This window comes from Podarcis filfolensis (genome assembly GCF_964270895.1).
Source record: "Podarcis filfolensis genome assembly, chromosome: 5".
NCBI lineage: Eukaryota > Metazoa > Chordata > Lepidosauria > Squamata > Lacertidae > Podarcis > Podarcis filfolensis.
This window is the reverse complement of record NC_139608.1, coordinates 74,119,128-74,137,171: the sequence shown is the minus strand read 5'-3', so window position 1 is coordinate 74,137,171 and position 18,044 is coordinate 74,119,128. Positions and strand designations below refer to the sequence as shown.

General features: G+C 40.7%; 1 protein-coding gene across 1 annotated transcript in view; it reads left to right on the top strand.

Moving 5' to 3' along the window:
• BICC1 (BicC family RNA binding protein 1) overlaps positions 1 to 18,044 on the top strand; it is a 108,497-nt gene that overhangs the window by 31,906 nt on the left and 58,547 nt on the right. Inside the window, exons 2-3 of the mRNA XM_083614597.1 lie at positions 5,513 to 5,559; positions 13,855 to 13,924. Coding sequence (XP_083470723.1) covers positions 5,513 to 5,559; positions 13,855 to 13,924 — 117 coding nt within the window. The remainder of the gene's footprint in view (positions 1 to 5,512; positions 5,560 to 13,854; positions 13,925 to 18,044) is intronic.

Sequence of the window (18,044 nt, the reverse complement as noted above, 5' to 3'; positions counted from 1 at the left end):
GAACACATGTTTTGGCCCACTTTTGGCACATCTTCCCAATTTGCACTATACAGTTGCATAACAATAAGTTTAGCTGGAGCTACGTAGAAGTTACCATGTTGTGGTACTGGTTGAGCTGCTGCTACGTAGCCTCCGTCTGCTTGTAAAATGGAGTGAGGCTCATTCATTATTATTTTTTCAAAGACTGAACATGGAATGCTTTTGGAGGGGCTAGTTTCAAATGTGGTCAGCTGGCCATAAATTGAAGATGGCCAATTTAAGGACAATACAGGTCCTAACAATAAGAACTCAACTTATTTTTCTCATAATACAAATAGTAGCAGTGTATCCCACACCTAGAACAGGAACCTTGTGGCAGTGTTTGGGATTTGCAGGAGAAGTGTATTTATTTCCCACCCTTCTGAAACCTTCCTTCACTCCTGTATCATGCTCAAGGGCTGGCATCTGATACTCAGGTCCAGGGTATAACATAAGTAAGTTTTCTAAACTCACTGCACTTCTCCTAATGCACACCTCCTAATGCACACCTCCTAATGCACACCTCCATGAAACTATGAGCTGATTTATATAGAAGTTTGCTTATATCCTGGGTCTTTGGCCCCCAGAGCAGTGTAAGGAACATAGACAAAAGCAGCTCATATGAGAACAAAGCAAGAAAGTTAATGTAGCAACAATTCCAGAATTCTGAAATAGAAAAACCATCAAGCCCAAGGTGGGGGGGGGGGTCCAAGAAGCAAAAACAATACTCTAGGGGATATGCTTGAACAACAGCTGTTTTAACTTGCTGCCTGTATTCCCAAAGTGAGACTTTCCAGACCTCCTAGGGCTGTCATAATTTCAGCATTGGAGACCCACGATGGAGGGATCCCATTATGACTTGGATAAGCCCCATATTTTGATTTTTTAAAATCTGAATTGGCCCAATTCAGCTATACACTTGTATGCACCCATTGCATACCCCTAGTACTAATCCACATATCTTGGTACAAATCCAGGCTGCTCTCTAAATTTGCTGAGTGTCTTCTGGCCCCAAATACCATTCCTGGTCTATTTTTTCTTAGTAGCAAAGGCTGTGAGGATGAATGAGAGAAGCTCTGTAGAACTCACTACATAGCAACAGCACTTTCTGATTAGTTTCTAGTAATTTCAAATAAATAAAAATGGAAAACTTGGTTAGCAGCTAATTAAAAATTCTTGTATGTATCCTTGGTATGAGTCAGCTGAGCTAGTGGCCTGGTTCGCATGTCACTTTAAACTATAGTTAAGTTAAAGCAGCTGAAATCGTGAGCATTTCAGTCCTCTTCTGCTTCTACTGTCTGCAGCTAAGCCACAGGCTGGCTTAGTAGATCATAGATCACAGAATTGTAGAGTTGGAAGGATCATCTAGTCCAGGGGTTGTCAACCTGGTCCCTACCACCCACTAGTGGGCATTTCAGGATTCTAGGTGGGCAGTAGGGGGTTCTACGGCACAAGCTGAATCCTCTTTCCATCAAGCACTGGTGGGCGGGAAGGAAATTTTACCATCAAGAAAGATGCATTAGTGGGTGGTAGGTATAAAAAGGTTGACTACCCCTGATCTAGTCCAACCCTCTGCAATGCAGGAATAAGCAGCTGCCCCATATGGGGATTGAACTGGCAACCTTAGCATTACCAGCAGCGCACTCTAAGCAACTGAGTTATCCAGGCTGTTAACTCCAAACCCAGGCTCATGGCTTGTTCTCCAACAAAGAGCTTTAATCAAGGTTTGTTAGTAATGAAGCCAGTGACTGGCATAGAAAAGGGAGATGGAACTATTGACACAAGTCCTAAGGTAAAGGTAAAGGGACCCCTGACTATTAGGTCCAGTCGTGGCCGACTCTGGGGTTGCGGCGCTCATCTCGCTTTATTGGCCGAGGGAGCCGGTGTGCAGCTTCCGGGTCATGTGACACAAGTCCTAGATGTCCAATAATAAATTCAAAAGCTGCATACAACCTAGGAATACAGTATAGATACTCTAGTACCAGATTTCTATAATGTAAGCTCTATTTACCCACCAGGGGTCATTTGAATGGCAGCCATATTGGCTCAATACCAGAAGTGCTAATTTAACTGCGTTGGGACTATGACCCCTGGGTGGCTTCTGCAATTTGTGTCAATACAGATGAAAAAAATCTTGGAAAGAAATACATGTCCAAAGATGAATGACACTTGCAAAAGACCTACAAGAATTCTAAATTTACACAAAATTTGACTTGGCTTCATAAATCTCCACTCTTTGAAATATACTAGAAGCCACTGCAGTAGACTAGAATTGAAATAACACTCAAGTAGAATTTCAAGATCATTTATTTAAATTTGATCTCAAGGATTTTCAATAGTACTTTCTCATGGTTAAGTAGACAAAACCTTGAAGTTCATGGATGCCATAATAGTTAACACCTGTTTCAACTTTGTCCTGTTAGTTTTGGATAGGCGTTTTGCAGCCCCATATTGGCTGAAAATGAGAAGTGTGTGAAATGCAATATTGCATGATAACTGTGGAAGCCGCAAGAGTAAAGCTGAAAATACAAATTGCTTAACGTATATATTTGAATAGAAATAGATAGTTTTCAACACACCTGCCATTTATATACAATAGACTGCTTTCTTAGGAAAAGCCTGATAGCCTTTACAAATGTTGTAACAGAAAAAAATGCAAGGCCTGTTAAATTTCATATGTTAGCAGGAGTCTGTGCGTGGGAGAAAATAGCTTGCTGTAAAGGCTTAGGCCAGGGGTTGTCAATTTCTGAATTTTCGTGGTTAGCCTATTCACCAGACAACGGTCCAGAAGTATATTTTCTTACACAAACAAACCCCTTAGCAGTGCGCAGGCTTCATAGCCATGAGCAGAACAAAGCAGAGTTTCTTCATATTATGGGGTGCATATCCAGATCATCTTATATAAAACCCAGAGAGATGTAACATGGAATACTGCTCTAACTTAGCTCCATGGTGCAGCAGTAAAACTGCTAGCACATTTGCAAAGCTAAGCAGGGTCTGTTTTGGTTTCAAATTGGATGGGGTACATTGTGTTGAGATTCCTGCATTGCAGGGGTTTGGTTGAGATGACTGTCAGGATCCCTTCCAGCTCTTAAGGTTCCATTAATTCCATGAATCCCTTAGTTCTTTTGAAAACAAATTAAATTTGCCACAGTAAAGTTTGGCATATTTGGTAGGGACCAGACATAAACCGGGCCTGGAAGGCCATATTCTCATGTTTGGAGGGCAATATTTACCCCAAGGACTGCCAGTTGATCACTGTTGGCTTAGGCAAGGCCAGGAATTCGTTTAACTTTAATATAAAAGGGCATAAGAGCTTGATAGATGAAGAGATACATGAATGTACATCAAGAAGATTAGAATATAGTTGTGAGTGGCAGTCCCTGCGTATCGTTCTGTTGGGAATGTCTAATCTTTAGCTAATCTTTAGCTATAATCACATGTAAGTGATGGATGTTGCAATGTGTTTCTGACTAAAGGCAGAAGAAATTTATTCTAAGTAAATTGGAAATGTGCATAAAATCAAAGGAAGATAGCTCAAAGCTATACTGAGCCAGTGTATGAGAGAAACTGGTGGGCTCTATTAATTATTATAGGGTTGCCATATTTCAAAAAGTAAAAACCAGGACACCCTGAAAGTTGTTTTGGGTTTACTTGCCAAAGATCCAGAACAAACCGCCACCTTCTGGAAATTCCCACCCTCCCTAGACGCCACATCCACCTTTGAAATCCCAATAATGTCCGGGGAAATCCGTACGTATGGCAGCGCTAATAAATACTTGCCTGTTTTCAGTTGCCCCTGCATGCTCAGCTTGGTAAATAGCAAAGAGCTGCTTTCTTCCAATCTCTTTTTGTGTTTAGGATCATAACTCTCCTCTCTTAAATGGCTATCTGCAACAGTAGATCTGAAACTTCAGTTCAGTTGCTACTGAACACTGTTAATGTTCCTCTGCATGGATAAACTCTTGCCAAAATTCATTATATCTTACTAGTCTTGGTTGTTGTGTGTGGCGCGGTAGTATATTTTGAAGAACAACAATAAATTTGAGAGGTTCCTGGGTATTCCAGTGTCTAAACTCATGTCTAGAAAACGCAAATATTTTCAGTCCAACGCTATGCTAGCCTGCCTCCTCCATCCCCTAGCGAGTTTTAAGTTGAAGTTGGCACTGGTACCTGAGATCATGAACTTTTCCTGCTTTGTCTTTTTAGCATATGTACCATGGGTTTCAATGTTATCATAGCATTTGCTAGAAAAACTGGTTTTCCCACTCTGAAGAACAACTAGTTAGTCCTAGTTTGTCATTAAAATAATCACCAATGGTTAGTAACCGCAACTGTTTTATAAAGCATATTGGAATTGTTTGGTAAATTTCATTTTCAAAACGAGATGATCAAAAGGAGCATCTCAGAAACTGTATCTTTATGGTTAAATAAAGGGGCTAAGCTGTCTGTGTGAGTGATGTGTAACAGAATACTTTCAAATGTACAGACACACTTGGTTTGCTCATTGAAGGAAGTTCAAAGACTGGCATATTTTAGATGCAAAAGCCAAAGTAAAACATTAGATTACATCTAGCCCTAGGCTAAGATCCGAAGAAGCATAGTATAATTTTTGTGCACCCTAGACAGTTTTAGGCTTCAGTTAATTAAATTAAAGCCCTCTGTATAGAAAACCATAGTTGAAACTGAGTGGACCATAGTTGAAAGGCAGCTTCTGTGACACTGCAGTCATTGTGGTATGCTGTTCAAAAAAAGTGGAAAAATACCACTGAGCAAATACTAAGTAACTTTAGGGATTCCCACCCTGGGCTTGAAGAGATGCAGGCTACCTGCCCAGATCTCTATAGGCATGTGAGTCTGTTAGAGAGCACCAGTTTTAGTGTAATAGAGAAACCAAGCATGTTTCTCAAATTTAAATGACCATATCCAAAAATGTTGAAAATGAGCTGAACTAACTGTACACAGGGGTATCTATGCCATTGGCTTTATGAAATGAGACTATCCAATTGCATTTTGGATCTTGATCTCTCCCACCATGACACCCATTTCAATAATCTTTCCCCATTGACAGTGCATCAGGCATTTCCTCCACGTTAAGTACAAGGGAATATGGCAGAAATCAAAGTTTTTGTTAACCACCAAGCATCCTGCGGTACATTCTCCTTTTCTCCCCAACCATATTTTGCATTAAGGAGGTTGCCAGCATATGTGCAGGATTAATTGCTGTGCAAAACCTCTTCTGCTTCCAGACAGAAATGGTTCCCATTTTTAGCAGCACTGCCCTAGTAACTTTTTCAAGGAAATTCTCATGATGGATGGGTTGCCACCCTTGTTAAACTGGGGTCAACAGTGCTTTAAGTATCTTTGTGAAAGCACCCAAGGAGAGACATAACCAGAATTGCCTTAAGCTGAGATAAAATTCACGCATGGAGGAAAATGCTACATGACATGACAGGTGTTGCATATGTTTAATGGTGTGTCATTTTATTTTCAGCTGCTGCTGAAGGAAAAGGCAAAAGTGGAGAAGACTTTTTTCAGAAGGTAAGCAAAACTGCACTTAATCATCTCTCTCTAACAATATTACATTTATCACTATAATTGAAGGCATGGTGATTGATATTTTAAGTAAATTATCTCTGGAGCATGGACCATATGACATGTGACTTGGTTATGACCTATTGTATGCATATGCCTGTGCATTTAGTCTCCAGTGCAATTTTCAGGTGTAGTGAGGAATAGGAATTCGGAACTGGGTTAACCAAGCCTGGTAGAAATACACTGAGTCTGGCCTTTCTGCCCTTGCTTGGAGAACAGAGAAGTCATTTCTAGCTGAAGCCTTCACTGTGGCGGCCACAGCTCAACACAAGGAATCTTGGGTTGGAGAATACATGTTTCAGATCTGGATCAGGATTAGTCAGCCCTTTCAGTCGTTTCCAAAATGTGATGCTGTTAAAAGCTAGTATTTAAACGTTAGAATTGGCCTCTGATATGAATGATCGGGGGGGGGGGATAATTTCTGCATTTAAGGGGAGTGGGTTTACATCTTTTTATACTTGTATGGTTTTCTGAAGTATTTGAAAAGCATTCTTTCCTTTAACACACAGGCAAGGGAATTCTGAGGGTTAGTTTTAAAGCATAGCGTTGCAGTTCTGCAGTAGGTAGGTTTAAGAACATTTGTACTGGGGTTCGCAAACTCTGGCTTGACTTACAAGTCAGCCATGATTTGTGGCTTCCACTCACCCTTTTCCCTCTTCCAAAGGGGATCTCTCAAAAAGCTTAACATGAGAACAGCCCACCCCCGCAATCCATTCATATGAAAAGGGGTTGGTCTTATATTCTTATATTGTAGAGTATTGTTTGTGAGACTGCCTCTCTCCACCTGATAGTACGTTTCAAACACGCTTACAGAAAAAGATTTTCAGAGTTTACACTTTTTATTTCAGTATGTAACATTCATCTACAGTTAAAAACAGAAACGGCAATATTAAATTGTGGCTGTACTGTGGCTGTTAGTTTACTTACTTCTCAGTTATTCAACGCATACTTTTCCTAATACAGTGCAGGGACAGCCTTAACACTTCACTAAGTTTGGAACCCTGTTCTTATTTCATGACATTGCATAAGGCTGGACTAATGATATACAACAATTTTGTGATGCATCAGTGATCACATTTGGGAAGCCCAATAAAACTTCAGCATTTTCATACGTTACAGATGCACTTGAGGTCAACCTCAAATACCCTAGAGCATTAGTTGAACCATTCTGTTCAGCTGAGATACATTGGGCTGAATCCAGAGTGAACTAGTTGAACTTAGGTTCCATTGAAGTCAACTGCAGACAAGCAGGTCATGAGTAAAATAAAGTTTCCATTGAAATCAGCCAAACCCCCCAACATAACACACTCTGAATCCATCCCATTGTCTCCAACATCAGGGACAGTCAGTGCTGTGCAGCAGGTAAACTTTTAGGCAGGAGACTCAGGATCTACTTTCTTCTTCCCTGTTTTATATTATTGGATATCACTGTGATAAACATAGGGATGCAGGTGGCACTGTGGTGTAAACCACTGAGCCTTGGGCTTGCTGCTCAGAAGGTCGTGGTTCGAATCCTCGGGACAGGGTGAGCTCCCGTTGCTCAGTCCCAGCTCCTGCCAACCTAGCAGTTCGAAAGCATGTCAAAGTGCAAGTAGATAAATAGGTACCACTCTGGTGGGAAGGTAAACGGCATTTCCGTGCGCTGCTCTGGTTTTGCCAGAAGCGGCTTAGTCATGCTGGCCACATCACCCGGAAAAACTGTCTGCAGACAAATATCAGCTCCCTCGGCCAGTAAAGCGAGATGAGCGCCGCAACCCCAGAGTCATTAGCGACTGGACGTAACTGTCAGGAGCCCTTTCCCTTTTTTATGATAAACATAATGATAGTGTGAAGACACGTGGTTAATGTTGTAGGTGAGCAAGGAGAGATGTAGGAGATAGCATTTTTCACAGCAGTCCCCTATTTCTTCTATGTTGTTTTGCCCATTGAGGTAGGTGGTGATGGTTGAGCTTCACAGGTGAGCTGCTGAAGCTGAGCGATAAAAAAAATTACCTTGGGACCACCCTGGGAGTTTGATAGTGTTCAGTCCTGAACCCATCTCTTCCAGACTCCCAACTACAAACCTCTCCATCCACTCTTGTCAGCCTCTGTTTATGGATGTTGGTTTTTAAACTACTCATATTACATAACACATTCAAACAGATTTTAGAAATCCATTGCTTGTGGTTAGCTGACATTGCTAGGCAAAAATGTTTATTGTTCATCTGTGGGTTACAGGAAAATATAAATTTGTTCAAGAAGCTTACATTTTGAAGATTATGAAATGGCAAAGTTTTTGAAGGGAGCACTCGGGTATGTCCATCAAGAATTTTAGAACAGTTCTTTGGGTAGTTGCTCGTGGCATTCTTGCTGTCTTGTTTGCAGAGTTTCCTTCAGTCCATTTAACTTCTCTTGTGAAATAGTCAATTTTGTGGAGAGAGAAGTTGCACAGAATGGAAAAGTAGTAAGCAGGAGGAAATATGATACAGTGGCTTCAGTTGTTGTTTCCCAAACTGGAAACTCTTTCACAAGGGGCACTTGCTTGGAGAGATGACTTGTGAAGTAGGGAGGGGAGCCTTTGGTTGTTGTGCAATGAAGAAATAAGTGGGGGCATCATACTCAGTTTTGTTTATTTCTCATGAGGATGGTGGTTGTTCAGTTTGGTTTCCTGTAAGTCTGAGAAAGACACTTCAGAATCAAGAGAAATGGAGGCAGCATAACAAGAAGCCAAAAATAATGGATGCTCACAGATAACTGCATTATTTTCTCATCATTTCTGGTGCGGGCTTAAAGCTTAGATAAAGCTCTGAAAAACACAATGAGAATATGATAACCAGATGTTGCAGATGTGTATCATACAAGTACATGCACCAGAGCTTTGAGTGGCTGGCCACATAGAACACTTGGGGGGGGGCATCCCAGGTTTGTTGCTGTGGCATGTGTGGAAACAGCCCTTGGAATAACATGAATTCAACTGGGACTTTCAGGAAGATGAGTCATCTTGATCTATGCCACCTTGATGCTAGAGTGCTTCCATGTCTTGACTAATTTTGTGGCTTTGTTTCATGAGTATTCACAGGCCCTGCTTTATACCAAGGCACTTCTGTAAGTGTCATGCTGCGTGTTTTGGTGGCCATCACTGCCTCCCAGGGAAGTGAATTCCACAGTTTAGCTACGTGCTGTGTGAAGAAAAACTTTCTTATTGCATTAATGTTTCTGGCTTTAATGCAAGCAATGAGTCATTTTCAGTTTATTTATATATATAAAAAAATTACTGCTATATAATAAAAAAATCAAGGCAGTTTGCAACAACTATAAGCAATAAAATAATAATGTAAATAATAATAATATAGGAGATCATCAGCTACTATAGAAAGATTGTCTACTTAATTTCTGGTATAATCTTGGTGGCATGGAAAGGTTTTCAGCCAGCCCCTGATTCCAAGTTTGGATGCTTCCAGATAAACCTACACATTTGGGGATAATCATGTGACCAGTGTTCGAAATTTGCCAGGCACCAGGTACATTTTGCGCCTGGCTACCAGCCACTTGTGACCAAGCGCCCGGGCACCTGGATAGTGCCTGACGCCACCGCCATCTGGAGGTGCATGTCTGGGGGTCCTTGGATCTTGACTGATTTCACACACTAGCAACACATCCTGTAGAATTCTACCTGCTATATTTTATCTACACAAGCAGAATGAATTTCAGGAACCAAAAAGTCACATTGAAAAATGCAATTATCAAGCTGTCTAGCCTAAAAATGGCAACTAGGAATTTTGTTTTGGCGACGGTAACCCTGGTTTAAGAAGCCATTTGGTACCTAGCTTATATATCTGAGTTTCTAACACAGCATGTAACACACTCACACAGCATAGGGGTGAATAGGGTCCATTTTCCCAGGCAATAACAGAGAGCATCAGATGTCTCAAGCACACCACAAGAGCAAGGAAAAAAGCCTTCATGGAGGGGGACGATAATTAGGCTGCATTTACTTTGATATTTTATTTAAGGCCAACTTGTTTCTGACATCTAATTTATTGATACTTTTAGTGTTTCTTTATGTAAACCGCTTAGGGGGTTTGATGCTAAAGTGGTATATAAATCTGGTTCAATAATGTTACTTATTCTCAGACGTGACCTATTAGCTTCCTCTAACTTTTTTTATGCTATTGGTAGTCAGTGGTCAGTGGTTGGCTTTCCTGATTAGAAATTGAGTGAATTGGGTTGGGCAGATTGCACCATCTAGAGCCATTTCACAACAAAACTCCATCAGAGTGAGTCTCATGGTTGCATGGAAAATGTGTTGCATGAATTGGCACATATTCACACACATGAAGAAAGAAATGTGTTTATGTGTGGCTTCATACACACAGCAGGTCCCCCCCCCCATTTCTCTGATGCTTTTGTAACTGTTAATTTCTACATGAGTTGAGCTTTCACATGACGTAAGAGCCACTTCAGGAAGATGAACAGAATATAATGCATGTTCAATGCTCATTTCCATGTTACTTGTTCCCAGAAAAAACAACACCCATTTGCTGTCCTCTTAATCCAGAAAACTATTGGAGCAAAGTAATGAAATTTGTGTGCCATACCAGTTCTTTCCTGCAGTTTTCATGACGGAACAGAAACATGCATGTGCGGAAACAGTGTGGGAGTAGCGACATTGTACAATGGCAGTTGTTGTGTCATACCTCACCCACTGGTATGAATGAAATTTAGTGTGACATGCTGGTATATCGCTCAAAAAGCCAAAGTTCCATAACACACCTGGTGCTTCAGTGTGAAAGGAACATTAGGAAATGGGACAGAAGTACTAGCTTCATCAGGAATGCTAATGCAATATTCCCCATGTCTGAATGTTGCCCTGTGTCTGCCCATGCAATCTGTCTGCAATAAAAATGAGGATGAATTGAGTGAGCAGGAATAGTTCTCTCTCTCTCTCTCTCTCTCTCACACACACACACACACACACACACACACACCAATGTAGTGGCTGACAAGGATTTTCATGAGCCTGATCATTCAGTGTATTCATTTCTGGGGCCTGCGTAACAATATACAGCATTTTTAGTAGATATTCGGGAATCATTTTAATGTGCAAAGCTCCTTTGTATCTAACTTGCCTAGATATTCTAGTGGATTTTATATGTAGGGATGTAGATTCAGCCAGACGTCTGAATCACTTTGTTTAGTAGCAATCATTTGGTTTTGTTTAAGTTTATAAAGCTTAATCTGCTTAAAATAATGTGTTGAAATGATTGTAGTGGATGGAAATCTGACTGGCTGAATGCTGAGCAGACATGCTGCTTCACAAGAGCCGCTAATGACTCCTTTCAGAGCTAAATTAAATGCTAATCTGGTTCATAATATACTGTGCCAAACCCAGGCTACTAAAACTATGAATTAGGAGCTCTCTTGGATATGAGAACTCTGTAACTTACCCAACCGGCTTAAACCCTGTTTATGTAGTTGCCTTAAATAGTCTTCTATATGGAATGTGCTCTGCCCTGGCTTCCAAAACAGTTTGCTGCAGAGGTGTTGTGTAGCATTACCTGGGATAGGATTTGGCAGCGAGTCCGGAGGATTGCATGTTTCCACCTGTCATCCTCATGTGCAAATGCTCATTGCAACTGGTCTCCCAGGTCCAATCCAACACTGTTAACCACTGCACCACCTCTAAATCTCACCAATTCCAGGCCTGCTAGCCAAGATCAGGTTCCCAACTTACTTGCAAGCAAGAGCATAAGTGTGAGTTAAACTTCCCCTCAGACTCTTCCAGTTTTTTTTTAAAAAGGTTGCATCCTGTAAAGGTCAAACACAGAATATCTTGGCCAACTTAAGTACACCCAAAGGTTTTACGTGATGAAAAATAATGAAGTAATCTAGTTTATCCCACTTTCTGTACAACACTGAATTGTTGTTCCTTGATTCAAAGTAACTGTGATCCACTCCCATCTGTGCATTGGAAATGGGCCTGTGTTAGCCTTGGCTCTTTGTTAGAAACCTTTCAAGATACCCGTTTAAACTTTTAAAATCTCAGCTCTGATTTCATTTCTCCCAGTGCATCGCTCTCGTTTGCAGCTGTGTCGTCTTCAACATGTTTGGGAATGGTAGGCAAACATGTTGGCAGTATAGTAGCTGTTCCATGCTTACGCAACCACTGACTAACGTGAAGGCAGTTTTAGAGCATGTGGTGATATTGCATTTGCATCCGTGAAGAAGATGTGTATTTAAAAATGAGTTTATAACATGCACGTTTGTTCAAAGTTTAAACTTGTTCATAGCCACTGAAAATTACCCATGTAATTCCCTCATGTGCTCTTAAGCTCAGGAACAAAGGAATGCCGCCACAAAGGAATATCTAGGTGCCATTTTTTCCTCCATGGAGTTTTTGTTATTGTTGTTGTTATTTCTTTTCATTTCATTAGTATACTGCCTTATATTTTAAAGAAAAAAATCTCAGAGCAGTTTACAACACATTAAAACATCAAATAAAACAATCTAGAATAAAGCAAATTCAAGCGCCAAGGAAAATATTTCAGATCCTTCTCCAGATGACATTTTGCTTTCTCCATATTTATTTTCCTACCTAGTTTATAGAAGTACCATAGCAGAAGTACTCTAGGTAGCCGGTGTGGTGTAGTGGTTAGATGTCAGACTAGGACCTGGGAGATCAGTCGTTAAGCTCACTGGGTGACTTTGGGACAGTCACAGCCTCTTAACCTACCTCAGAGGGTTATTGTAGGGATTAACCTGAGAGGGGGGTGAACCATCTACTCATTGGAGAAGAAACTGGGATATAAATGCAGTGAATAAACTCTTCTGCTTGCCTGCTTAAGAAAGCTGGAGGGGCCAGCCAGATGGAGCTGTCAGTTGTCAACCTGGCATCTGGAGATCTCCCGTTGTGGCTGCAGCTGGACCCGTGCCAGTAGCAAAAAGTACCTAGCTAATATCTAACACCGATTTCAATTGCTTTCATCCCTGACCATTGGCCGTGTTGACTTGGAACTGATGGTGGCTGGAGTCCATGTGAAGGGCCTTAGGCTAGCCAGCCTGCTGATGTAAAAGGTTTCTGCTCACATAGATCCTCTCTACCAGCATATTTTAGTGCACCGTAAAATGGTGCCCAACTTCTTGGGGGTTGTCAAATGTGATATACTAAACATGCTGCTAGAAAACCTTTGTGTGGACCCCAGCTGGCATGGAAGTAACCACTGAGAAGGTCGCATTTATGCCAGTTGGGCAGATAGGAAGTATTGCTCTGCCAGCCTATTTATTTCAAACAGTTTAAAATTTTGGAAGTCAGGACCTGTGCATGCTTCCATCTCTTGTCTGTCAGCTGAAATCCCACAGAGGCCTGAAGGACTTAGCATTCTAACTTAATTCCACTGGATTTCTTATTTCACATCTGGGTTTGGGAATTCTCAGGAATAGGAAGCGTGTCATGGTAGAATTTCACTCGTTTGGAAATGGTCTTCCATCTGCAATTTATTATCCCATGGCAGCTGAAATCCATACAAAGCAAAGTGTACTAAGCCTTGGCTGACATTTCTCCTTTTTTCCACATGGCACCCTGCTCTGGAAATAGTGGCTTTAAAGAATTCTATTGATATAGGCAGTAGAAATAAACACGGACTACGGGATTTTTAGGAGTATGTGTTTAAAAGCTTTTGCTCTAATGGGCCAGCAAAGGATGCACCTGAAATTTCTTTAATTGTAACTACAGTCATATGTTCTTGCAACTATGGTACTGGAAACTAGATTTTTTTTTTTAGGTCAGTGTTCCCAAATTCAAACAGCTGAGGCACACATAAGAATGTAAGAAGAGTCCTGTTGGATCAGGCCAAAGGACTTAATCCTGCTCTCACAGTATTCAACCAGATGCCTATGGAAGGGCATCTGTAAACTAGACCCGAATGCAACAGCGTTTCCCCCACTATGAGAACTAGAAATATTTAAGGTAAACAAAGCTCTTTAGGATTGTAAAGGAGCCTGCAAGTTTGAGTCTTCCCTGCTGTTTTTTAAAAGTAGGAGGATTGGGTCTCTGCAAATACAGAAAACAAATATAGTAATGGGGGAGGGGACAACTGGAATTGGTTTGTCATAATTTCCATTAAAGCTACATTTGGTTAATCTTCAAACATCTGATTATCTTGGTATTCCTTGGTAACATGTTAGCAGTTCAAAACAACCATCAGCAGTAAAGTACAGAGGGTAACGTATTTTAAACTGAATTTTTTGTTGTCCTTTTAACAGATTATGGAAGAAACAAATACTCAGATTGCTTGGCCATCCAAGCTGAAGATTGGTGCAAAATCAAAGAAAGGTAAAATATTTTGTAAGATTATGGTAATTTGGATGCACATTAAATGACAGTCACAACGAAACCAATCTACATAAGTATGTAAATGTGTGCTGAATTTCTTGTATCTAAAAAGTATACTCTGCCTGTTACCTGTTTGGTTGCCTTTCCAGATTTGCCAGCACCTATTCTAGAGCCTGTAAATGCTGCAAATTCAGCTTCATGTGTATGGCCTAATTCTCCAAGGCATTTTAGTATTTATTAGCATCAGTTTGTAAAAATTGGTTGCTAACTTCTCCACCTTATGATGCTATTGACAAATGTGTTCAATACCTGAGAGCTGAATATACAGAAAAGCTGAACCTTTTTAGTAGTACCCTCAAGGTTGTTAACATGCTATAGCGACTACTGAGATGTTGAGACTTTCATAATAATATCAAACATTAGAATTATCTACTGTGTTCTAGTGATCTAAGACGCCAAACCTCTTAATGCTAGAAAGTAGGGTGTGTGGGTGAGTGAAGCAGAAGATTGTGCCATAGCTGGCTCCTGCTAGTGCTTCGTGATTAAATACCACATTATGAGCAAGCTTTTGGTCCTGATCAGACAGTACTTTCCAAGAACAGGAATCAGATTTTTAAATCCAGCTATTATTCTGTGGCCTGAATGGTAGTGTCTTTTCAGCTGCAAGCTTGCAGACGTGTTTTTATAGTTGAATGCAGACAGATGTGCACACCAACCTATTCAGTAACCTCGGGGATTACACTGCACTGACAACAGGATGTATGGGGCAGTATTCAACTAAATAGCTGCATTAGTGCAGGGATTAGCATGAATGCAGTGGTATTCCCGCCCCTGCTCCGCGAACTACTCTGCAGGATTGGGGGGTCCCTCAGGGTATATTTAGGGGCATGTGAGCAGCAGGAGGAGAGTATGTTCTGTTGTGCAGAAATACAGCCCATATATTTTCCTGTAAAGATGTGTTCACATGAGTTTTTGTAGAGAGAGAGAATGAAGATGCAGTGATGGGCCATTCTAAGAAAATAACATCTTTTGCTGTTCAGACTTGAATAAAAATGGTTACTCTACCCCATTTTCTTTTATTTTATTTGCAAAAACGTACTTAAATCAATGCCATGTTTGAAATCAGTGTAGTTCCATGTCTTCATGTGCTGTAAATTAGTATGTTTTTGGGGAAACTGGGCAAGAACAAAGTATTACTATTATTTATTTTATTTTAAATCAAATTTGAGTAAACTATAACATTGCCTATGTGCAAGCTGCTTATTTGCTTTATACATATAAAAGGTTTGTTAGGTTGAAAATGAAATGGCTCAATCTGATTTTTCAGTAGCATCTGGGAAATCACAGACAACATTCATATTTTGACTTTTTTATTTTGAAAACTTATGTCCAGCATTTCATCACTAGCAAATAACAGAGCAGCTAACAGCATAGAAACAGTTGGAGCAGCACCAGAATGGCATTATAAAATGCTATAACAAAATCAGCTGTCACAGCAGATCATGCCAGAAAATTCAGTTCATCAGTAGTAAAACAAAAATTAAAAAAAATTAAAAATTTCTGTCCAACTTCTGCAAGGCATCTCTTTAAAGCAGGGTTTCTCAAACTTGGGTCTCCAGCTGTTGTTGGACTACAACTCTCACCATCCCTGGCTAGCAGGAACAGTGGTCAGGGATGGTGGGAACTGTAGTCCAAATGCAGCTGGAGACCCAAGTTTGGGAAACCCTTCTTTAAAGGAATCAGAATCTTCACTTGGGGTTGAAAGCTGGTGGTGATGGGACCTTGTGGGCATCCCTAGGGAAAGTATTTGCCTTAGACAACTGGTCTATCCAGTTTGGTATTATTGGCTGCACTAACGGGCAGTGGCTTTGCAGCATTTTTAGCAGTTGTTCCCAGCCCTGCCTGAAAGCACTCAAGGATTAAACTTTCGCATGCAAAGCTCTGCCACTGAACATCACTGCCGCAGTCGATAACACTCTGTTCCTCATGTCCTCCTGTGAAACCTAAGAAGCTGGAGACAATTAGAGCAGTTGTTGAAAGCACATTATGAAAGAGCACATTATGGTAGAAGGTCCATTTGGGGCTTAAAGGTGACCAGCGCCTTGATTGAACCTGGAAATGAACCTGACTGAACCAGGAAACCAATGGAGGTTATAGACAATGGGAGTGATGCACTCTATTTGGATTCACCGTTTTGGACCAATTGACAGTACTGGGCTCTTTTTCAAGAGCATCCCCACCCAGAGAGTGTTGCAGTAGTCCAGTTGAAGGTTACTGAAGTATGAATTGGCCATCCTGTTGTTGTTCTTCTGTCAGTCTTTTTGGTTTATTGTGTTTAGCGAACAGCCATTACGCACACAAAAATAATAACAACAACAACAATAATAATATTAATAATAATGGTTTACATTTCTGCTCCCCGACCTTTAGTGGATAAATCATTTTCCCTTCCCCCTTTAGCTTTTATTATGCAAATCTGTAAAGCCTTGGCAAGAAATTGGGATGTTCTAAAAGATACGTACCTCTCCACATCAGACAACAAAAAACAGGTCTTTGCAAGATACGACCTTCCCTTCTGCGATCTTAACCATGGATGGATGTAATTGTTTGGAAGATTGTTATAAAAAGGGACTTCAAGGAGTACATGAGTTAGGTCTTCTACTGTTATTCTTCCGTATGAAGCCTCTTGTATTCCATGTTCATTTGGTGGGAAGTAGTTATTGTCATCCAGTTTGATGAGAAAGTGAAAGATTAGTTGGTAATTGCATTAATAAATTATTGCAGCGCTTCTCTTCTATAACAGCAACCAGATGTGCACGTGTCACAGAAGAGTGTCCTGTACTGGGGTCACTTTAAGGACATTGACATATAAGCTGCATAAGTGAATAGTGGTGACATCTGTGGGAATTATATAGTTTGGAATTTTACATACAGGGCAGCTAGTGCTGGGCTTGCATGTTGACTCAGTCGTTGAAATTCAGGCTGGGGATATTTTAGGCCTGTAATGTTCATCAGCTAGTCTATAAAGCGTCTTAACAGTTAATGTCTGCATAAAGACCTCCCCACCTGTTAAGAGAGAACCCATAAGTTTAAAGCCAATTTATTGTTTTGTGTCTTTTTTGTAGTGACGTCTTGTAGTAAATGCCTTTTTCTTAAGGTTAGACAGTTGGGTGAGAATCTCTAAAAGCAATTTTAAAACAAGTCGTTTTTGCAATCAGTCATCTATTTTAAAGAATTGTATGCTATTTATCTCTAGGTGTGTTTTTAACATGAGCCTTTCTGTTGGATCATTCTTTATTTCTAAATGTCAAAAGACTTCGTCTACCTAGGGGACTAACGTATACAGAATCCAGTTCTGTAAAATGATTCTTTCCAAAGAATTTGGCAGCTTGAGCACAGTTAAGTGAAGGGTTTTTTCTCCTTTTTTTTCTTTGTAAGGAAATAGCTCGATGGGCTTAACCAGTGAATTTGCTTTCAGTATGGTTCATGGCACTGAACTCACACTGTAAATACGTGAAAGTATGGTGATGCTGCAACATGGTCTTCACAGCATAATGTAGTGTTTGGAAATATATGTGTGTGTGTGAACAGAACACACAGGTTGCGTCGTGTTATGAAAACCACTTTGCATTTGAAAATGTTTGTGCCACCAGCCTTGGATAGAAATCAGGGGGTGTGATAGTCAAAGCTGGATGGACCGGAGGAAGGATGATTGTGAACCATACTTGCCTCGAATCCAGTTTTCATTCTTAGATCCAGTCAGATTACTATTTCCCTAACAGCTAACTTGCTTCAGAACAGAAAAATCTTCCCCAATGCACATCCTCACATTGACTTTCTTATCCTCTCTTGGCCAAGACTCTCAACACTTTAAAAATCCATTTCGTGGCTGTGTGTTAGGGAAGGCAGAAGTTTGCTGTCCCGAGAGGGGCATGTTACTTACCAGTTTCTCCCTTTCCACCCCATCCCCTCTAAATACAACCACAATGAAAATATTCCAGTGATACTTACCGTATTTTTTGCCCTATAGGACGCACTTTTTCCCCTCCAAAAATGAAGGGGAAATGTGTGTGCGTCCTATGGGGCAAATGCAGGCTTTCGCTGAAGCCTGGAGAGCCCC